A 23623-nucleotide genomic window follows, 5' to 3' on the forward strand; every position below is an offset into this window, starting at 1 on the left:
TTGGGCTGAAAAGCTCTAGTCCTGGGTTTGGTTAGAGCCAAAGTTGAAGCCTTAAAGGGATTCTACCACTAAAACACATTTTTTTCTAGTTAACACGTCGGAATAGCCTTTAGAAAGGCTATTCGTCTCCTACCTTTGGAAGTGCTCTCCGCCGCGCCGTTCGTTCAAAATACCGGTATGCTAATTAGTTCTCTCGCAGCGATGGGGGCGGGCCCCAGCGCAGGAGGCGTCCCTATTGCAGCTTGAAAACCGACCGCAGCGCCACCTCTATGGTCTTGGGTATCCTCCCCTTCCTTCTTCAGCGTCCTGTCGGACGCCTGCGCAGTACGCTCTGTTCGGCGAAGATTGCTGAACGTATTGCGCATGCGCGAAATTGCGGTGGCCGCACTATGGCTGGGACCGCAATTTCGCGCATGCGCAGTACGTTCGGCAATCTTCGCCGAACAGAGCATACTGTGCAGGCGTCCGACAGAACGCTGAAGAAGGAAGGGGAGGATACCCAAGACCATAGAGGCGGCGCTGCGGTCGGTTTTCGAGCTGCAATGGAGATGCCCCCATCGCTGCGAGAGAACTAATTAGCATACCGGTACAAACCGGTATTTTGAACGAACAGCGCGGCGGAGAGCACTTCCAAAGGTAGGAGACGAATAGCCTTTCTAAAGGCTATTCTGACGTGTTAACTAGAAAAAAATGTGTTTTAGTGGTAGAATCCCTTTAACACTGTGTGTCTCGCTCTCCTTCCTTCTTCTGATGGGGGCTCTGAGCTACAAGCACTTTGACTATGTGGAGGCTAAAAGTGGAGACAAGCTGCTAACCTGGTGAGCCTTTGAGATTGTTTCTATCACAAAGACTGTTTTATGTTGCTGGACTCTTCTGCCACTTGGCTGAATTAAGCCTTGTTGTTTTGTGTTGCCTCATGCTGCTGAAAGCCATTTGTTTTTGGGTTCTTTTTTGTGTAAACTCTTCCCAATAAAGCACCAGTGTGAACTTGCAGACAGCCCTCCACGTGTCTTACTTGCCTGATAACCAACCTCCCAATGTCCCGAAATTACCACTTTTATATAGAAACCAGTTGCCTCTAGCTGGTGTGTAAATCATCAAGTGAGTCTGGTAATAACATGAAAGGTTGGAGACTCTGACATCTGTGAAAATGCCATCCAAGAAAAGTGTTGTTTTTTTTCCCCCTATTTATAAAAATACATGCGAACGGATCAATAGATCAATTTTTCTTCTGGATCCAGTAAAAACTGATTCTCTGCATAAAATAATACTGGTGTTATGAAAGCAGCCTCACACCATATGTACACAGCCGTACCTTTTTCCCTGATCTAATTCACATAAATGAATAATAGCTATGCAACAGCCTTTTCGGAAACGGGTGTCACATGGTCATTATAGAAGCCATGAATTTCAATGGGTCTATTTACATGGCGCTATCAATACCTGTTTTGACAGTCGTGAAAAACGAACCGTCAAAAAATGTACTTGCAGTACTTCTCTCTCTGCGTGATTCCTGTGGACAACGAGCAGAAACCACACGGACCCCGTTATAGTCTATGGGATAACTTTTTTATGCAGATAAGTTTCCGTTCAAGAAGCGGGGGGTTGGGGCAGACTCGGTCACTGCTGGCCTTATAGGGCAACACACCGATCTATGGTCATGCAGCTGGATTCTTGGCCAATGTCAGTGTCTAGCCCTGAAAATGATTCAGTTCAAACAGGAACACCGCATCTCCTTATCTCGCTGTATTTTACTAGACAATCGCTAGGTGGGGCTATAGAAAATCTGTTCGATGTGAGGTATAACGCCGTGCAGTAGATGGCGCTGTGACCCGGCGGTACTGCGCATGTTCTTCATCACAATGGCTCAATCCGGGGAGAAGAGGAAGCGGGAAGATGAAGTTGAGAACGGCGGAGCTGGCGAGACCGACACATCAGTGGGAACAGAACGTCCTCTCTCCGGTTTTCAGCTCAAGAGCATCCTGAGGGAGTCAGCGAGGGACAAAACGATCTTTCTGCACGGACAGGTACCCGGCCGGGGAAGGGAAAGGAAGTTACCCGGGAGGAGGGAAGGCTCGTACCACTGCTGTAGAGGCGGGAGGACTGTACCATTCGTGCATATTGGGGGGTACAAATAAACTACATACAATGATACCTTCATACCAATGTAGCTTGTTACTTTACAGCGGGGTTCAGCAGCCCTTCACACTCCAGCTATTGAGAAGATACAACTCCTAACATGTTCCAGTCACCTCTGCTGTGTGCAGGCTGCAGTCTCCTCTGTGTTCAGTCTCCAGTCACCTCCTCTGTGTGCAGGCTGCAGTCTCCTCTGTGTACAGTCTCCAGTCACCCCCTCTGTGTGCAGGCTGCAGTCTCCTCTGTGTACAGTCTCCAGTCACCCCCTCTGTGTGCAGGCTGCAGTCTCCTCTGTGTATAGTCTCCAGTCACCACCTCTGTGTGCAGGCTGCAGTCTCCTCTGTGTATAGTCTCCAGTCACCACCTCTGTGTGCAGGCTGCAGTCTCCTCTGTGTTCAGTCTCCAGTCACCTCCTCTGTGTGCAGGCTGCAGTCTCCTCTGTGTATAGTCTCCAGTCACCACCTCTGTGTGCAGGCTGCAGTCTCCTCTGTGTATAGTCTCCAGTCACCTCCTCTGTGTGCAGGCTGCAGTCTCCTCTGTGTATAGTCTCCAGTCACCACCTCTGTGTGCAGGCTGCAGTCTCCTCTGTGTATAGTCTCCAGTCACCTCCTCTGTGTGCAGGCTGCAGTCTCCTCTGTGTACAGTCTCCAGTCACCCCCTCTGTGTGCAGGCTGCAGTCTCCTCTGTGTACAGTCTCCAGTCACCCCCTCTGTGTGCAGGCTGCAGTCTCCTCTGTGTATAGTCTCCAGTCACCACCTCTGTGTGCAGGCTGCAGTCTCCTCTGTGTATAGTCTCCAGTCACCACCTCTGTGTGCAGGCTGCAGTCTCCTCTGTGTTCAGTCTCCAGTCACCTCCTCTGTGTGCAGGCTGCAGTCTCCTCTGTGTATAGTCTCCAGTCACCACCTCTGTGTGCAGGCTGCAGTCTCCTCTGTGTATAGTCTCCAGTCACCTCCTCTGTGTGCAGGCTGCAGTCTCCTCTGTGTATAGTCTCCAGTCACCTCCTCTGTGTGCAGGCTGCAGTCTCCTCTGTGTATAGTCTCCAGTCACCTCCTCTGTGTGCAGGCTGCAGTCTCCTCTGTGTATAGTCTCCAGTCACCACCTCTGTGTGCAGGCTGCAGTCTCCTCTGTGTATAGTCTCCAGTCACCACCTCTGTGTGCAGGCTGCAGTCTCCTCTGTGTTCAGTCTCCAGTCACCTCCTCTGTGTGCAGGCTGCAGTCTCCTCTGTGTATAGTCTCCAGTCACCACCTCTGTGTGCAGGCTGCAGTCTCCTCTGTGTATAGTCTCCAGTCACCACCTCTGTGTGCAGGCTGCAGTCTCCTCTGTGTATAGTCTCCAGTCACCACCTCTGTGTGCAGGCTGCAGTCTCCTCTGTGTATAGTCTCCAGTCACCACCTCTGTGTGCAGGCTGCAGTCTCCTCTGTGTATAGTCTCCAGTCACCTCCTCTGTGTGCAGGCTGCAGTCTCCTCTGTGTACAGTCTCCAGTCACCCCCTCTGTGTGCAGGCTGCAGTCTCCTCTGTGTATAGTCTCCAGTCACCACCTCTGTGTGCAGGCTGCAGTCTCCTCTGTGTATAGTCTCCAGTCACCACCTCTGTGTGCAGGCTGCAGTCTCCTCTGTGTTCAGTCTCCAGTCACCTCCTCTGTGTGCAGGCTGCAGTCTCCTCTGTGTATAGTCTCCAGTCACCACCTCTGTGTGCAGGCTGCAGTCTCCTCTGTGTATAGTCTCCAGTCACCTCCTCTGTGTGCAGGCTGCAGTCTCCTCTGTGTATAGTCTCCAGTCACCACCTCTGTGTGCAGGCTGCAGTCTCCTCTGTGTATAGTCTCCAGTCACCTCCTCTGTGTGCAGGCTGCAGTCTCCTCTGTGTATAGTCTCCAGTCACCTCCTCTGTGTGCAGGCTGCAGTCTCCTCTGTGTATAGTCTCCAGTCACCTCCTCTGTGTGCAGGCTGCAGTCTCCTCTGTGTATAGTCTCCAGTCACCTCCTCTGTGTGCAGGCTGCAGTCTCCTCTGTGTATAGTCTCCAGTCACCTCCTCTGTGTGCAGGCTGCAGTCTCCTCTGTGTATAGTCTCCAGTCACCTCCTCTGTGTGCAGGCTGCAGTCTCCTCTGTGTATAGTCTCCAGTCACCTCCTCTGTGTGCAGGCTGCAGTCTCCTCTGTGTATAGTCTCCAGTCACCTCCTCTGTGTGCAGGCTGCAGTCTCCTCTGTGTTCAGTCTCCAGTCTCCTCTGCTGTGTGCAGGCTGCAGCTGGCGTACCAGAGGTCGCTGATTCCTGCTATAAAGTGATTTTCCCTCTTATAACAGGTATCCTCATATCTACTAATGGCTAAGTGTTTGGTTGGAAGCCCTCACATGTCCCTTGTGAATGAATGTGGTTGTAGTACATGTGCGATCACCGCTCCATTCACTTCTTTTGGACATACAGAGATGGCTAAGTACAGTGCTATTGAAGTGAATGGAGTGGTCACTGAGCATACAGACCCCATTCTCCTGCTTGCTGAGGGTCTCCTCCCAGTCAGACACCTATCCTTTATTGTGTGGATAGGCCATACTTAGTAGAAAATGCACTGTAACTAGGTGACCTGTATTCTTGGGATCTCTGTCTTCATTAAAACCCTGCCACTTCTGATTGGACGCTTGCCAGGTAGGTCCCTGCTCCCTCAGTCAGTGACAGAGGTGGGTCATCACTGCGGCCAATGGCTGAGAGGGCAAGTTTCTAGGTGTAAACGCAGGACCAGGAAGTGGAGACTCACCTTGCTCATGTCATGCCATCCCCAGTTCCAATGCTTACAGGACTGTGGTGGCATAACATTAGCAAGGTGAGTAAAGGACTTCTTAAGCTAGGTTCACACTTGCGTCATCCTCTCTGTCGTTTGTATCTGCTGTGGGACCCGAGATGACAGAGCTACCTGCTAAAACCACGATCTGAGGACCCCATAGACGATAATGGAGTCCGTCAGGTTTCTGCTGTTTTTATACTAAAAGTGGAAGAGAGCAAAGTCTTCCATGCAGGACTTTTCTCTCTGCAGATCTTCATCGGAATCTGCAACGGAGTCTTAAGGCCAGTGTTGGAGCTCGCAATCAACACTCCTTGTCTGCTCCTTCCTGCCGCTGTTCTATTGACAGTATAGAGCCAAAATAGCATATAGGTACCAAAATGAGCAGAAAAGCTGTACAGAATGAGTGGAGCTGGGCTTGCTGGAGGTGGTTAAGGGTCCCCTTTAAACTCATTCTGACCATTTGCTTAACATTTTTCCCTTCCACCTGAGGCCCTGTTCACATCGGGTTTCCGTTCAGGGAGTTCACTTGGGGACCCCCCCCCCGAACGGAAACCTATGCGCATAATAAAGCAGTTATCGAAAGAAACCCGTACCCCATAGACTATAGTGGGGTCTGTGTGGTTTCCACTTGAAAAGTGCTGCTTGTAGGACTTTTCTCTCTGCATATTTCATGTGGCTAAGCGAACAGAATGGCCCAAATGCAAATATGAACTAGGCCTTACCAATTTAATACAGACTATTGTTCCCTCACACAGGGCTGTGGGAACGATAGGCTAAAGCCCTGAGTTCGACTCCTGCTTTTCATAAATGACTAACCACCATGGTCAGACAGAAACTGCAAAACTTCTCTAATTCAGGTGAAAAACAAGTGATTCAATTCCTATGACAGTAAATATGCAATAAACTATATATCTGCTGAATTATACAAAACCAATAATGGTATAATGTAGGTGAAAATAATAAATCCTTTAATTTTGAAGTCAAATGCCAAACCTCTGGCTCCTCTATTTTTCCACAGCCTGACTCTTCTCTAAATAGTCGCCCTGGTCAGATAGAAGCATTAAAGCTCCTCTAATTAATTTAAAAAAACAAACCAAAAAACTAGTGACTGAATTTCTTAGAAAGTAAATATGCAGAAAATAAAAAAAATATATATATATATGGATCTGTTTACTTATACAGTATTAAAAAATGCATTTTATGATTAAAAATAATGAATCATTTTATTTTGAAGTCCAAGTCAGTAACTTTTTGGATTCTACACCCCTGCTTGTTATATCATGCTTGTAGGAGTGTTTTGTGATGTAGCAAAAAAAATACGCATCAATTTTTTTTCAGCTTTTATTATTGCTGTGTGAGCGTACGTTGAGGCTGGACGTAAGCAAGAGCAGAGCTACAATACTGCTGCACTGGCCTTAATACGGTGCAGGGAGCCATCTGTTTCTGGTATAGATTCCAGTGCCAGAGGATAGTCATGCAGGACCCCCACTGATGTGATACTGATAAAACTAGTAGTCCTTGCCCTCCCTTATGTGTGTTGTTTTGTTTTCAGGTGAGCGATGAGGGGCAGAGCGCTGAAGATGCGGTCATCATCCTGGAGAGGGCGCCGTTTCAGGCAGATACAGTCTCTCAACTCCTTGGCAATAATCCTGAGCTGAAGCTTCAGTTAAAGAATGATATCTACAGTGTTTACCATCTGAATCCTCCACCGCAGCTGAATGGTGAGGTTGGGGCCGTAATCGGAATATAAGTTTCTGGGCCTTGATGCCCAATCTGTGCAAGGGGTCCTTGACAACTTAAGGGTATGTTCACACGACAGAAAATTAAGAGGAAATCCTCTTCATTTCTTGCCACGGTCTAGCCACAATGGGATGCTGATGTGATGTAGTGCATAGGCATTCCGTCGCGGCATCCCGCTGCTATTTAGGCCCGGATGAATGGGCCTAGTCAGTAGGGAGTCTGTGTCCACAGCAAGATCTAGCAGTATGCTTCTTTTTTTAAGCATCTTGTTGCAACCTCTTCCTCCCATTGAGAACAATGGGATGAGGATTCCGGGGGGAATCTGCCCCATATTTGAGGGCGAAATCTGCAGCAAATTCTTCCATGTGAACACAGCCTAAGAGATCTACTTGCCGTCATTGAATGTGGGCCTTGCTTAGAGAATGAAAACCTGAACAACAGTTACTAAAAGAGGAGTTTGGTATAAAGTGGCAAGACTAGTGTCTGTGAGCTAAACACAGCAGGAGAAATCTGACTTCTCTTCTGTCCTGAGACTTTCACAGTATACTAGCACCAAGTCCAAGCTATGCACAAACAGGAGCTGTAACAAAATCTCAGCTGTGGGAAGTATTAGGTCTGTACAGGTTTCCAGCCTTTGAATGTGGACAAGCGAGTTCCCATTTTCTGACTGCCAGGAGGGATATAAAAAAAAAAAAAGTGGCACTTCTAAATAATAAGGGGAGGCTTAAGTTTGTGTTTTATAAGACTTTATTCTCATCTGCGTGAACAATGTCAGTTGCACAGAGGACTTTTTCCTACCCCGTTTTTCATTTTTTAAAGCGATGGACCCCATTATACGGTAGTCAATGGGCTCTGTTAGGCTCTGTGTTTAACCACTATTCTAGCGGTCAATCTGTCTTGTTCTGGTCCTCTGATGGACTAGTACAACTCATGGGTCAACGCTAGCGTAAACCAGTCTTTGGCTAAGGCCACACGTAGAGAAATGCAGCTACAAAAGCCGTGAAGAGCAGTAAAACTGCTTTCCCACTGAGTTTTTCATTTTTGCCTACTCCATACAGTGTGTCTGTGGGGAAAAGGCAGAATTTCTGCATGTAAAGTGAACATGCTGCATATGCACCTACACTATGCTGGGATTGTAATATGCTATGTTTTTATCATTGTTTTTTCGCAACAGCCAAAAAAAACCCTAGTTTTTACATCAGGTCGACTAGGTCCTAAAGGGTGTTATCCACCATAAACTGGCCACATCGTGTACATGATGAAATAACTTCCTTTTCATTGCTGTTTCTCTGTAATATTTCTGTTGCTACTAAGTGATGGTATAAATGTTTGAAAGCATAAAAAGTTCTATGCAAATTAACCTAAGTAGTCCCGGGCGGAGAGAAGCTTCAGACTAGTCATGCTGTCCACTTTCTAATCACTCTTCTTGCACCCAGGAAGTGTGATTAGCGATCAGACAGTGTGACTAGGCTGAAGCTTCTCCCCGCCCCTGTGACTACTTGGGCTAATCTACATATGACCTTTTTTATGCTTTCAAACATTTATAACTTCACTTTGCTGCAACAGGTTCCAGAGGGGCAACAATGGAAAGGGAATGAATTCATCCTGACCCCTTTAAAGGTGTTGTCTAGTAGTATAGTAATGGAGATCTATTCTAAGGATAGGTCATCAGTAGCAGGTCAGCAGGGGCATGACTCCTGACCCCTAACACCACCAGTGGTCAACTGTTTGCTGCTGCTGCAGTGTGCACTAACTAGCATAGCTCCGTACACTGTTTAGAGACCTGGGAAGTTACAGTACTGCACACACTGTCCCAATAACTTGAATGGATCTGTGATTTCAGTAACTTCACCTGCTACTGCAGTCTGCACGTATACTATGGCGAAAATGTCAGGTGTTAAAACTCCGCTGATCTGTTATTAATGATCTACCAAAAGGATAAACCAGCAAGTGTAATTTAGTTGTTTTTTTTTCCACTGCAAAATCGGCAGTTTTTCAAAACATGCAACTTTTTAATGCCAGTTTCAAGTATCGATACATTTTTCACGATTGAACTTTTCATTATACAATAATTGACCAGCAGGTGGTGCCACAGGACTACAGCAGTAAAGCTCTATTCCATCCAAATGATATAAACTATGATAGTTAAAGCTGCAGTTGTTCCCCCTAAAGCAGCTGGCTTCTTTCATTTCCATGGGAGTTCCAAGAACAACTGAGCAAGTGTGCATGCTGGGAGTTGTAGTTTTACAACAGTTGGAGTACCAAACATTGCCTACCCCTGGCCTAAAGCCTCCTTGTGAATGGAGCACTGTAGATGTCTTCAACAGCACAACCCCATTAAAGACCTATCCTAAGGCATAGACATCAGTTAGCAATTGAAGAATAGCAGGAATTTGATACCCAGGGCTGATGCTGATCAGCTGTTTGAAGAGGGTGTATTGTGTCGGTGAGCTCTGCACGTTCTTCACTGAAACCGCATTGGTATAGTGGCTGTACTTATATTACAGTTCACTCAAAATGGACTTGGCTGCGAACATGAGACTGAGTATTTCCTGATATGGAGTCTGCTTTCACACAGTGATATTTGGCTTGGGAAAAACATACACCCCCCCCACCCCCACAATGTATTTCCCAGGCTGAACTCTGCGGTATAAGTGCATCATAGTGAGAGATACAGTAACCTCCTGAACAGCTGAAGTGCTTTATGTTTGCACGATACAGTAGGGTTTCAACCATTCAGGAGCTCACTGCATTAGATCTCTCATGTATGATACAGATGACTTTAGTCCTGCAAATACAACCTGTACACGGTAATGTGATAGTGATCTAGAATTCTAATTGTTCCATACAAGTAGTTTAAAGTCAGCTTCTAGTTTGGGGGTGAGCTTGGAAGATGCTAAATGTAATGGGGCCTGTCTGTGTAGTGTGTTCTTTGTGTCGTATGTTAGTCATGCCTGTATGAACAGTGTCTACTCTGAGCAGAGAGTGCATGGCAAATATAGTATTTTAGTATATGAATTAACTTGTTAAGGCTAAGGCCCCACGTTGTGGAAACACGTTGTTGCAGATTTTGATGTAGTTTTTTGAGCCAGAGCCAGGAATGTCTACAAAAGAAATGGGGAATACATAGGAAGTTTATACTTCTACCTTTTGATCAATCCACCCCTGGCTTTGGCTTAAAAAAAACGCAGCAAAATCTGCAACAAAAAAAAGCTGCGCTTCTGCAATGTGGGGCTTTAGCCTAAAGGTGTTTTCCATTCTTCAACAAGTTATTGAATCTAATGATGTATCCTTGGGATAGGTTTTAGTATTGGCTTGTTGGGGTCCAACACCCATTCAGCTGTTCTTGGTGGCCACTTTGGCTCGGCCTCCATACAATATACAGAGCCATCTACTTCCGGCTGTCTACACTGTATAAGCGCTGATCAGTGTGGGTGCCATTTGTCAAACCTCCATCAATCTTATGTCTATGACATATTCTAAGGTTAGGTCACACCAGTATGTTAAAGAACAAATAGTAGCCTTCTCCAGTGTGTTCCTACAAAGTTGGAAGCATTCAATTGTCCAAAACGTCTTTGTATGCTGAAGCAGTGAGATTTCCCTTGGAACGTGGAGGCCTAAGCCAAATCTTGCCAATAACCTTATTCCTCCTCCACCAAAGTTCACAGTTGTCACAATGCAGTCAGACAGGTAACGTTCTCTTGGCATTCATCAAACCCAGAGCAGTTTATCAGACTGCCAGACAGAGAAGTGTGATTTGTCACTCCACAGCTCCAGAATGCAGCCACTTTTATGGGCTATATGGTGACCCCACTCTGTAACTTATGTTCTGTCACTTTGTGGTTGACATTCGGCGATTACTATACGCCTCCACTTTTCAGTAGTTGCACTCACAGTTGGTGAAATATCTAGGAGTGTAGAAATTTCATGAACCAACTTGTTACATCGGTGATATCCTATTTCAGTACAAGGCTGGCATTCATTGTACTCTTTACAACAGGCCATTCTTTCACAAATCCTTGTAAAGACAGACTGAATGGCTAGGTGCTGGATTTTATACACCCGTGGTAATGGGACTGAATGAAACCTCTGAATTTAGTGTTTGAGAGATTTCCTCTTTCTTTGTCCATACATTGTTTCATATACAATATGTATGGGTACATGTGTAGGTATTTATGTACTAAAAAGTTACATTGCTGCTCGTTTTTCATTATCCAGAAGTAAAAACCACAATCATCCGACCTGCCACTGAGAAACATATCAAGAAGTATTTGCGTCAAGAGCTTTATCTTATCCAAGAAACTGGCGAAGATTATAAGAACATCACTCTCCCCTTCATTGAGTCGCAGAGCTTCAGCATCCAGGTAACTGCTCTAAGATTCTTCTGGGAAAACTAGATGATAACCAATAGGGACCGTATTGCAGCTCACATGCTATCGATTGCTAGAGTCCTGAAAGGGAGATCTACCTACTACTGATGCATGCCTCCCTCATCATATTAGTAGTACTGGGGAAGCTAGATAACATACCCTGACAGAGCTGTAAGAGTGGCCATATTAGTTGTCGCATTGACATAAGGAGGATGACTTCTGTTTACTAGGGTTCACGCCGTATAATTTTTAGCCATATTCATTTATCTGGTTCTGGACAGTCACCCTTTACTGGGATGTGTGTTCTCATGCTAGAACCTTGCTCACATTAGATATTTAAGGACTGAGGAGTTCTTGGTGGGGAAGCAAACAGTTAGGATCTCCAGGCCCCAGGATGTTGGCTGTCTAGGTAATAAATGGATAAGTTAGAGGTTTTCTGGCCCCAATGAAGTTTTCATACTGATGTACTAGTTTCCAGTGCCTGGGAGGCTGCTGGAACAGCTGTTTTGTGCGAGGTCCAGGTGTCGCACTCTACAAATTACATATTGCTGATCTATGCTGTGCATGAACACTCCATTTGGGACCAGATAATCCCCCTCCCCTCCCTTAATGTCATACACTAGCAGTCACTGGAAAGGAATGGGTGACATCAACGGTCACTTGGGGCGCAAGGCTTCCAACAACAAGGGTATGGCACAAGACCAAACAAATTGTTGGCGGAAAAGGCAGGGGACAGGTGAGTAAAATTGAAAAAAATAAAAAAAAATATTTAATGTTATACCTTCCATGGCCTCCTGTGTGGTTTGTCCAATTCTGGACAACCCTTTTTAAGAATCTGGTGGGTGAGTACCTATAAAAGTAAGTTAGCAACAAACTACCGTATATAATTAATTATACAACACTAATAATTTTAATTATTCATTTTATTTTGAAGCCATAGACCAAGATTGGCCTCAACTAGAATCTTCAGTCTTTTAATGTATACTTTAGGCCGGGCCCCCTCAGGCTGGAAACGCCGCGAACCGGCGCGGGAAAAATTGTGCTGTTTTACAGTACTTGCAAAGTGGATGGGATTCATGCGAATCCCATCCCCACTTTGTGGAAAAAATCGCATCACAGACAAGCTTCGATTTCCGACACAGTCGTCAATTTGAAACTCATAGCATGTCAATTATATCTACGGAAACGCCGGCAGCTTCCCCATAGATATAATTGTAACTGAAAGTCCGCGGAGGAAAACTCTGTGAACTTTCTGTTCAAAGTGCTGCGTTCCTGGCCCGTGGGGCCTTAGCCTTAAAATGCTGCAGATGTTGTATGAATCAGTTGTATCTAGTGTCATTTTTAGAATATTGGGATGGAAATGTTTGTGGATTAGAGAAAATTTGCCTTAATAAGGGGATACGTAAAGCAAATGCTGTTGGGGTCTATTGCCCATGTTTGAGGAGATGTTGGAGGGAAGAACTTTGGTTAGATTTAGAGCCATCGTAACAAATGAATTACACCCACTTTTTGAGACTGCACATTCGCAGCGTTGCGTTACGCCAAAACTACTGAACTACATAATGTGATTTTACAGTGTTGATGGGTTTTAGTATGTTATGGGTTGTGGTTTGTTGAAGGTTAGGATTAGGTTTTGTGTTTGTTGGTTCATTTTGTGTTTTTAATTCATGTTTGTATGTGTGTAAATTATTTTTTTATGTTGTGTTATTTTTGGAACTGGTGTAAACTTGACAATTTCCCTTTTGGGATAAAGTTTCTGCTCTTAATGAATATATTTAAATGCATGGGGGCGCTGTTGCATTGAAACAAAGTTTTTCTGCTTCTGGTAGTGAAAAGTGATATTCTGCAGGTTACTGTAGCAATTCCTTACAGATGGGGACAAGCAGGTGCACAGGAGCACAAAAGATAGGGGCTGCTCTGAAGCCTTCCTTATCCTCTCCTCTCCCATATGTTACTTTTATCACTGTCTGTGTATTATCATGCACACGTCCAATTTGAAGACTATAAATGGGTTTTCTAGTTGGAGGTTTTTTTCAGGAATTATATTGATGACTTATTCACTTGTCCTCCCATTCACTTGTATAGGACTGAGTGGCAGTAACTCAGCACATCCACTATACTCTGTTTTCTGGACAGTGGTTGCTGAGAACTGCTGATTGGTGGGGGTTCTGGGTGTCAGATCCCACTGATCAGATTTTTATGACCTACCGTATCCTAACGAGGGCAGGAAAATTAATTAAAAGAATAACCAAAACCTAAAGTCAGCTCAATTAATGGACATGAATATTTTAAATATTTTACATCCATGCCAACCTATCTCTCACAGCCATTAGGTAAGGATATGTCACCAACTGTACACTATCCAGTCAGGATCACTGATATATGAATAACCTGAACCAAAACTCTGTGATATGGTGCAGCATGTGAAAATCGGAAGTGTCATAAAATAATCGTAATCTATGTGAAATGTTTAATTAATCGTGATTTTGATTTAGTGTATAATCCCCCGGCCCTAATCCTAAGAGTAATTCATCAATATAAATATAGTATATGGAACCCCTATAAGGCTAGGCTCACATTTGCGTTGGAGTCTCCATAGGCCGGTAAGGAGGACTTTTTTCTCTGCTGGTTTCAGTATAAAAGTGGTGCGAAACCGTGCCAAAACCCAGTGTTATACCAGGTTTAAACCCAGTTCTGCAGGGAACTGCTTTTTAAGCAGACATGGTCTCCGTTTTTCAGGTCCTAATGCATACCCTAATGACGGAGACTGGAACGCTAGTGTGAACCTAGTGTAAAGCAATAAAGCCCTCTACTGTATGTGCTGTATGATAAAATGTCATGTTATTTAGTACTATATTTTAGTCATTTTGACTCTTTTTTTTTTTTTTTTTTTTTTTTTTTTTTTTTTTTTTTTAATGTGGAATTTGGGACACTAATCCTCCGCTTTCATGCACTGTAACAAACTATCAGGGCAGTGAATAGATTTTACTGATGTGTTTGCCCACAGATGATTTTCTGAACCCCTCAACTGTCAGAAATATGTGCTCAAAGCAGAAGTTTAGGTTCTGAATATTAACCAAAAAGTCAACGTTCACTCCCAGCATGTACAAACTTAAATGTCAAAACAATGGAAATCAAAGTGTGTGAGAGTCAGAACTTACCTGGTGCTTATGTCTAATTTATCTTGTTACAGTGGGTCTATAATATCCTGGAGAAAAAAGCAGAGGAGGATCGAATTGTCCATGAGAACCCAGATCCAGCAGTTGGCTTCATCCTTTTACCTGACTTCAAGTGGAATCAGAAACAGGTCTGTGCACTACTAGGCAGGGGCATAACTTGAGGGGGTGCAGAGGATACTGTTGTAGCCAGACCCAGAGGCATTGGGGGGCTATGAGCAGTGGTATAACTATAGGGGTTGTAGTGGTCACAGCTGTGACTGGGTCCCTAAAGCAGGGGGACGTAAGGGTCACCTTTCCCACACTATAGCAGATTAAACTTCTGTGATCTTCTTTCCAGTTTCGTGCCATCAGGTGCATATTGGTGAGATAGGTGAAGACTTATGATGTATAGCCTTCTACTGTTATAAAGCAGAATATGAACCTTTTAATGCCAAAAGAAACAGTTTGTAAGCAAGGGATTCTATGGTACAAAAGGGTCATGATTACTATGTGTGGGGCACTAATAAAGGATGGGAATGGGGCAGTATGGAGAGTGGTGTTCCTAAAGATAGTCCCTTTTAAACATCAATTACTTCACCTAGTCCTGTAGTGGAGATAACCAAGCTGGAATAATAGAGAAGTTGCCAGTCTCATCCCTGTAAGGCAGCAGTCCCCAACCTTTTTTGTACCAAGCGCCACTTGCATGGTACGTTTCCCGTTGGCCAGTGATGGGCGGCTGGGGTTTGCAGCGGTGGGACAGGCTGGGAAAGTTGGGCAGTTCATAAAAAAGAGAGAAAAAAATCCCAAAAAACAATAAAGTGCATATTTGAGTACATTTATGCATTTCCCTATACTTTATTAAGGTAGATCTCTCCATATCAAGCTTAACTTATTGATGGTATGGACATGCTAATAAAAGCATGGGTAGGGAGGGTGCCCTCATTCAATTAGGGGAAACCATCAGTCATGTGGCAATGTTACTGTAATAGTGCCACCCAGTTAATAACATTACCTTTGTGGGGACAGTTATTAATTGTAGGGGGCCACTGTAATAGTCTCTACCCACAGGGCAGGATTTTAAGCCCAGTATTCCAGCGCTGCCACTGAGCCAATAATTACAACTACATTATACTTGCCTGGTCATAATGCAGCTCCTAAAATTTGTTCTTGCACACAGGATATGTGCATCTTCTATGCTGCACCCTTCCCCAGCGGCACCATTAGATGGTTTCGGGTGCAGAATAGAAGATGCACACATCTTAAGTCTCAGAAGAGATCCTGGGAGTAGTGATCGAGTAAGCCGAAAGTAATCTGCTAGTATAGGCTACACCATCCGATCACATTCAAAAACAGGTCCTGTATGAGGTGACTGCCAATGCTCCTGTGCTATGTATTACATGCAGCATACATAGAAGCATCAGCTGACACCTAGTAGCTTACAGAGGTCCATGGCCTGGTCATTGGGGACCTCTGCTCTAAAGGAATGCTCACAATGAAGTTTTTGTAAGCTGACTTTGAGGCAGGATCTGCCTCAAAAGACACCTCTCAACTCTCCTATTCATTTCAATGGTAGTCAGTAGCAAATTTTTGAAAAAGAACCTGACTTTTTTTCTTTTTTTTTTTTTGTCTTCCAACTAGCTGCAAAAACCGGCAACAGTGGTTTATATCTCTTTTAGGTGGGTTTTTCATAGAACCTGCACTGTATATAGCAGTGATGGCGAACCTTTAGGAGACAGAGTGCCCAAACTGCACCCCAAACCCAATAATGTATTGCAAAGTGCCAAGGCAATTTAACCGTAATGCTAAGGTTTTGTCTTGGAAAAACAACTTACATTAGCATATTTTGTTTAACAAGAATGACACACAGTGGGCCCCCCACACAGTATAATATACTCAACAATGGGACCCCACACAGTATTGTATGCTCCACAGGAGGCCCTCACTCAGCATAATATTCTACTTACCTGCATTCCCATGAAGAGCAGTCAGGCGACCTCCTCCTTCCACCACAGTGCAGGTGCTGATGAATAATGTCATTGCGCCTGCATTGGGGCAGAAGTCACACTTTTATGTTGTTATAAGCCTCGGGCCCTTGGCCTACACTGACAGTTTTCAGCTGTATGTGCATTTGCACATATAGCAGAAAGATGCACTCGCTTGCTAACACAATCCTGTCCCAGATTCCCCACTTGTGAGTGATTGGGGAGCCTGGATGGGGCAACAGTGTTCATGCACCACCATGGGTATAGGGCCAAGATTCACAGCGGCATGTTGCACATGATGTGTTACAATGTAATCTCATGAAACATCATAGCACAACTTGATGTGTTATGTAACACTGCTGGATGTCACAGATATCACATGCATGAGATTGTATGAATATGTGATGTCATACAACCCCCCCCCTTCCCACTTGAGTTCATTACCTTTGTTAATTCCTGCATTTTCTAGGATACTTGTGATAAATTTTGCTGTGGAGCACAATAGATAAATTAGTTTTTGCAGTGAGTTCTCCTCGTCCGGTTTCCGGTAAACACAGATATTTATATTGCCCTCACCCTCTGGAAATGAGTCATCACTTGCTGTAAACCACAGGAGGCATTGAGTATCATGTAAAGTTCGAGCGGGATTGCCTGAACAACCCTATGTCAGTCATATAAAAATTTTCACTTGTAACATAAAGTTTAAAAGGGTTATCCAATATTATTTATTTGTTTGTTTTGTTTGTTTGTTTTTTTTTAAATATGGGCCAAATAACAGGATTCCTAAATATTTTTCCTGCTTAAATTCTGCGCCATTTATCTGCTTTATTTTCAGGTCTTGTGACCATAGTGAAGTTTCGTTTGCTAGCTTGCTACCCTCCCTGTGACCAGTTGTTTGTCCACAGATTCGCTGCATGTACCGTAAATGTGATACAAGAAGCAGCAAGTAACATAAAGCCAAGCTTTCTGTTGCCTGATTCACACGGGCTCAGTATATTTTCTGAATGGACAGAAGGCCGTGGTGTGCCTTATCTCCCATGAGAACAAAAAGATCCGGCAATTGAATTTTACAATGCCAATCCTTTGTTTCCCTATTGGCTGCCATTGGGGGAGAGTTAGAAGTCTAATATGCCTAAAATGAATTGACCCCAGACTGGAATAATACTGACTCCTCTTCACTTTCAGACACCACTGTACACTATGTCCTATATTAGTGGTTATCAAGAGTGTGCCATGCAATGCTGCCCCTGGTGGCAGACTTGACATAATAGAATCATTGGAAAGGCCAACGCCCCCCTCCAGGGTATCTGTTGGCAGGTTTGTGGTATCCAGACAGCCAGTGTGTAAGATGTAAGAGTTAGGCCTGGCAGTGAAGGGGCGGAATACCATAGCTTTATCTTAGGATGGGGCTGTTGGGTTCTTTGCCAACTTTTAATCACTTATCAATAGGGTAAAAGTGCAAAATGAACTTAAGTGGTAATCTCTAAAGCACCACCAGCTCCCATAAACAAGTCTGTATCCTTAGGTGCTCCTATGTACAGCAGTGAACATGTAAATGCATTCCCCCCCCCCCCCCCCCCTTCCCGAATCTGTGAATCCCCTCATCCTGGTGTCGGGTTGTCACTGGCTCCTCTTTCATGTAGTTAGTGAGAGCCGCTCTGATTCCTCCACTGTATACAATGACGCTGTGTTTGGTGAGATCAAGGCCATGAATTCCTGGGATCCCATTACTCCAGAGCTGTCATATGGGACACTGGGAGGATGGAGGCGCTAACAATGGGAAACTACTATAGATGCAAAGGTTTAGACAAGATCAGGTTACCATCCCACTGTGAATCCATCATTATGGACTTTGTCAATTGAGTCTTGCGGGCATCCTACCTACACAAGACAGACTTGACAAGTTTGTTTCCAATAATAAAACCCTGGTAACATCTAGTTTTCTGGAATAGGAGCAGCTATCGCCGCATATCCAGGCTGATCTGCATTTCAGGACTCTAGGAATGCAACTTATGTGGAGTGGTGACCATATTAGTTGTTACTCAGCTTTCCCAGACACAGAAGGAGGTAAGATATGAGTAAACAAATCCTTAAGATCTCATTCAGGAGGGCGAGTCAAGGGGCAAAGATCATCTTTCATCACTTTTGGCTCACCTAGTGTTAATGGAGTACAATTGCCTATTGAGCGTTGACCGGTGCTGATGTCCCATGTTCAGGATCTATTGTAGACAACTAAGCATGCTCATGTTTCGCTGTGTGAATGTGAGATTTAATATCTTTCGATTTAGCCCTTAAAGTGGATGTTTGTGTTCCCTGGAAATGCCGGGTTTGTCCTGATCAGTGGCCGCGATGGTATGTTCACTAATAGTCGTATCACATTCGAAGTCGAAACAGTGAACCAAAGACGAAGCATCCAGGAACCACAAAGCAATGAGGATTCGGCCTCTGCTGAGATTACATAGGGGGAGAGGTCATTACTTATTATATTTCTGGGAAACTGTAGGGGATACACAGCACTCTTACAGATATTTCTGCTCTCTAGCTGCAATTCAAGATCTTTCCCTGAATCGGGAACAGTGGTACGTTCTGTTTTGGGAAAACCAACATAATGAAACGGGGAATCCTAAAGTTTCTGGGCCTGAAAGTGGAATTTGCTAACCTCTGTGTTATAGCTATACTCCTGCTCGTAGTGTTCATTGTTTATGCTTTCTTGTTTTACAGGTAGATGATCTGTACCTCATCGCCATCTGTCACCCTCGCGGCATCAAGTCCTTACGAGACCTTAATGGGGATCATCTGCCTCTGCTGAAGAATATCCTTCATGAGGGACAGGTGAGAACGGCGGCGCCTAGTATGCTGATAACAGAGTAATGAAGAAATATTCTATAACTTTCTAAAAGACTTTGGGGGAGACTTAATTAAATTGTTAGAATTTTGGCAAGACTTGCAGCAAAAAAATGCATTATTGCACTATTGGAGTCATTTACTTCACATTACATCTATCACGGGCACCATTTTTGTACAAAGTATGTTAGCATGTATTACTGTAAAGCTCACAAAAATGGGTTTGTACAAGAAAGAGAAAGCTGACTAACTGGTAAAGGGAGTTACAATTTCTTATTTCGATAAATCTGGCACCATTTTCAACATTTCGTAAGTGCATTTTATTATATTGATTTATTGACCGAGTTTTGCTTGACGTCTGTGAATGGGAATATTCATGTTTACAATCATAGACTCTCATAGCTAAGAACTTGTTACAATTGTACCATATTCAAAAATAATCGGTGATCTAAAGAAATTTAGACTCCAAACCCCATTAGTTCTATTGTATCTTAGGCCTGGTTCACATCTGCATTCAGTATTCCGTTCGGGGAGTCTGCTTGGGGACCCCCACGAATGGAATACCGAACGCACTGAAAAGCGGTGAGTTTATGAAAGCACACGGATCCCATGGACTATAATGGGGTCCGTCTGTTTTCCGTGCGGAGAGGAAAGTACTTCATCAACTACTTTCCTCTCCACATGACTCGTACGGACATCACACGGAAAACACTCGGACTTCATTATAGTCTATGGGGTCCGTGTCGCTTCATAAGCTCACCATTTGTCAATGCATTCTGTATTCTGTTCCCCGCACGGAATACGAAACGCAGATGTGAACCAGGCCTTAGTATTATTCCTCATGTTCTGATTCAGTGCTCTGGAATTTCACTGTATGTTTGTAAATATACCATGCGGTCAAACTGTGCAAAACATAGCCTTTTTTTTGGAAAAAGACATTGCAGTTTTTTTGAGCCAAAGCCAGATGTGGATGCATCAGGAAGGTGAACACTCTGTATTTCCCATTCCTTTTGAATCATTTTTTTGGCATAGTTTCAAAAACACATGAATGGAAGCTGACAACAAAACTTAAACTATTGAACTTTAGAGCACCAATAGCTTGCAAATGAGGGAACTATGCTTTGTGCGGGAATCTAGAGCGAAGACCAAAGCTCAGCAAGCAAAGACTAATAGAACAGATTTACATGAAAATGGGGATCCATAGCTGAATAGCCGAGGCATATTTGGAAACCGTAGCATCCCCTCTACAGGGGTTAGGATTATAATCAAGCTGGACGATTAATTGAAAAATAACCGAAACCAAAAATCAACGAGGATAACCAACGTGCTTTTATTCACGTTGTTTATTACAATATTTGCAATTTTGTTTGGAATGAAACTATTATATTTTTGGGTCTGTAAGTTGTGGGCCAGGGTAGGTGACCAAACATTAAAAAAACATGGTTACACTCCCCTTTTCAGCACTTGTGGTTGATGTCAGGGACTTGCTCACATTATCTGGCATTTCGACGCTTGCGTCTGTCACAACACCAAGTAAGACTGAGGCCAAATCAGCGGTCCCTGACATCAGCCAAAAGTGTTGAAGACAGTAGGGATTCACGCCGCAATGCAGGAGAGGTGAGTAACTTTGTTTTTTTTTGTTTCCTCACCTCTTATGGCCTTCTGCTTATTATACTCTGAAGAGACCCCAGAGTATAATAGCAATTTGGTTCTGTCGTGTTTGGTCCGAACAAAACCGCCGGGTGAGACTCGCAGGGTTCACCCAACACTTAATCATACTGTAAAAGCAGTGTGGTGTAATGGTGACCTAAATAATCTCCTGAGTCACACATTCCTAGATTATAGGACTCCTTTTAAAGTTTATATGGTTCATAGCAGTATGAAAACTTAAGTGTAATATATTTATATTTCTTGTCTGGGGTCTATCTTTTAGGCAGCCATCTTGAAGCGGTATGGTGTCCAGGGTAACCAGCTGCGGATCTATCTTCATTACCAGCCTTCATATTACCACCTGCATGTTCATTTCGTAGCTCTGGGGCACGAAGCTCCAGGGATTACTGTGGAGCGCGCCCATCTCCTGAGTGATGTCATCCAGAATCTAGAACTAGACTCTGAGTACTACAACAGACGCACCCTGACCTATGCCCTGCGAGCAGATGAGCCATTGCTGCAGAAGTTTAAAGAAGTTGGAAGATGCTGAAAGCTGTCTTTGTTTTTGGTTTTGTATTTTTATAGGCCCCTTTTTTTTTTTTTTTTTTCTTCTTCAATTTTTAAACATTGAAATGACCTAGTATTTCTCAGTGATTTGTCTGTAGTTTATCCTTCTAAGTGTTTTTTAATGTCTTATCATTTTTGCCTTTTTATAAATTAATATGGGTATTCATGTTTCAAGAAAGTGATTGCCAGGATATGCCCTCCGTTCGTGATTGGTGGGAGTCTGACCAAAGATCTTGAAAATGAAAGGGACAAGGGATGGATTTAGTTCTGCATCCCCCTTCATTGTCTTTCCAAGCACAGTGATTCTCCGTTCAGAGCTCTGGTTTGTCCTCTAAGCTAATCAGATGTGTCCCTCTCCTGCCCCCTCATTATCTACATACTGTATAAGGCTAGGTGGATTTTTCTTTTCTTTTTTTTTTCTGATGACGTGGCTGTGGATGTTTACTGTATTCTGTAGCCAGGGAGAGGGGTTTATAGCGTCATGTTATGTATTTTGACATGCTCTCTTGAATTAGGGTGAGTTCACACTACTGTTGTAATTGTCCATCCCAGAGAGCAGTTACAGACTGATTCTGTGTCTGTTCCCATTGAAGCTATCTTCCGTCATATTCATTTACTTTTGTAACAAAGGTACAGTGCTGCATGCACTTCCATTTAATGTCCGTTGCCATCATCCTATGACAGAAGAAGGCAGTGGACATTTACAAAGGTAGTGTGACTCCCCCTTAGGTGTATGTTTGAAGTTGAGCTTGATACTGCCTTGGCTCACAAGCTTACCAACTGCAGAAGTGGCATGGAGAGTGTCTACCTGGGTGGGATGGCAGCATGATTGTGCTCTGTGAGCTGTCACTCTTTTCATCTTATGAACTGTAAATAAATCTTTATCCTTGTATAATGACTGGTTTTGCAACTCTGTAACGCTTGGTTCACACTGCTGCTTGTTTTCAGTCAATCAGATCCGTCGTGGGACCCGAACAACGGAGAGTTGGACCACTAAAACAGCGGTGACATATGGAACTCAGCAGACCACATTGACTATAATGGGATCCATTGGGTGTACATTGTTTTTGAAACTGATAGTCTCCCATGGAGACTCCGATGCAGTTGTGAACCTAGCCTTAAGGCTACATTTACATCTGCATCAGAGTTTGCGTAAAGAGCCTCCAGTGCAGATATCCCAGGTGATAAAGCCCAAAGTTGTTTTTTTTTTTAAATGGAGACAAAGGTTCAGGTGGGAACATACTAAAACACCAAGTCTGTTAGAGCATCTCCCCATTTTCAGGATCGATACCTAGACTAATAAACCATCTTGGTCCGCTTACAACTGAAGGTGTGATGATGGATGAGGAGACTGTACTTTTTTTGGACCTTATGGTCATTATATTTAATTTTTTTTTATTCTGATGTTCCTGGGCCTGTGACTAATTGAAACAATCAACTGATGTAAACTTAGCCTTACATGCACATGTAGGCTTAAAGGGGTATTCCAGCTTCCAAAATTATCTGCAAACACATCCACAGCAGTTCTAAATACTCACGGTTCCCTTGTAAGCCTTTGTTTGGCTTTATTTTACTTGCTACTCCTTGTCATTATTTACATGCAGTGAATCTGTGGACAAACTATATTTCCCATGATGCATCTGCCTGCTCTCACTCTGTTTGCTGCTCATGATAGTGGGGGAGTGCTTGCAAGTGCACAATCACAGCTTTATCTGACATACGATTTGAGAGTGTTTTACTACCTATGATTTAATTGTAGAGGACAAGGGAGGAAGACACAGAGAGTGAGAGCAGCCAGTATTTCTGCAGGGTTATCTTAAGCCAGGTTCACACAGGGGTTTTTTTTTAACTGGATTTTGACACGGAGGCCGCTTCAGAATCCGGTCCAAAAAAACGGCTAGCTGCAACTGGTGTAGTGCACCGGAATTCAGTCGCGGCATTCCGCTCCGGATTAGGCCCAAATGAATGGGCCTAGTCAGGTGGGAGGTGTCGCGCCGCGGACTCTGTGGTGGAATCCCCCTCAAGAAAGGGTATGCCGGATATGAATTCAATGGGAGGCGTTTTTTTGAGCTGGATTCCATGTCAAAATCCTGACCAAAAAAAACCCATGTGAACCCGGCTTTACAGGTTTTATTGCAAGTTCCCTGCAGCTTTTCATCCCTTCCTAGTGAAACCCGTGGCATCAGTTTTGCCTTATGTTTAAAAGCAGTAGCGCAAGCCAATATGCACATGCATGAAATATGTATAAATCTCATCCACAGGTTGCAGTAGCTTAGTCACCAGCAGGTTCATGTTGGCTAAGGGTTAGTTCACATCTGTGTTTGGTAATCCGTTTGGGGAGTCAGCGTGGGGACCTTTCCTCCCCCTCCCAAACGGAATACCAAACGCACTGGCAAGC

At 44.0% G+C, this 23623-nt stretch overlaps 1 protein-coding gene across 1 annotated transcript; it reads left to right on the forward strand.

Annotated features, from left to right (window-relative positions):
• The first annotated feature begins 1802 nt into the window (after positions 1 to 1802).
• DCPS (decapping enzyme, scavenger) lies at positions 1803 to 21247 on the forward strand. The gene is made up of 6 exons (XM_075278559.1): positions 1803 to 2027; positions 6467 to 6635; positions 10873 to 11018; positions 14218 to 14331; positions 18886 to 18996; positions 20942 to 21247. Exons 1-6 carry the CDS (start codon positions 1848 to 1850, stop codon positions 21206 to 21208), a joined length of 987 nt encoding a protein of 328 aa, XP_075134660.1. The 5' UTR covers positions 1803 to 1847; the 3' UTR covers positions 21209 to 21247.
• Positions 21248 to 23623: the final 2376 nt, after the last annotated feature.

The sequence above is a fragment of the Leptodactylus fuscus genome, chromosome 6 (genome assembly GCF_031893055.1).
Source record: "Leptodactylus fuscus isolate aLepFus1 chromosome 6, aLepFus1.hap2, whole genome shotgun sequence".
In the NCBI taxonomy this organism is placed as follows: Eukaryota; Metazoa; Chordata; class Amphibia; order Anura; family Leptodactylidae; genus Leptodactylus; species Leptodactylus fuscus.

What these genes read in the sequence shown, in the direction of transcription:
- DCPS (XM_075278559.1), top strand. Translation starts at nt 1,848, where the DNA reads ATGTTCTTCATCACAATGGCTCAATCCGGGGAGAAGAGGAAGCGGGAA. An exon ending in CGATCTTTCTGCACGGACAG is followed by an intron (nt 2,028 to 6,466) that starts GTACCCGGCCGG and finishes TTTTGTTTTCAG; the next exon opens with GTGAGCGATGAGGGGCAGAG. An exon ending in TCAAGTGGAATCAGAAACAG is followed by an intron (nt 14,332 to 18,885) that starts GTCTGTGCACTA and finishes CTTGTTTTACAG; the next exon opens with GTAGATGATCTGTACCTCAT.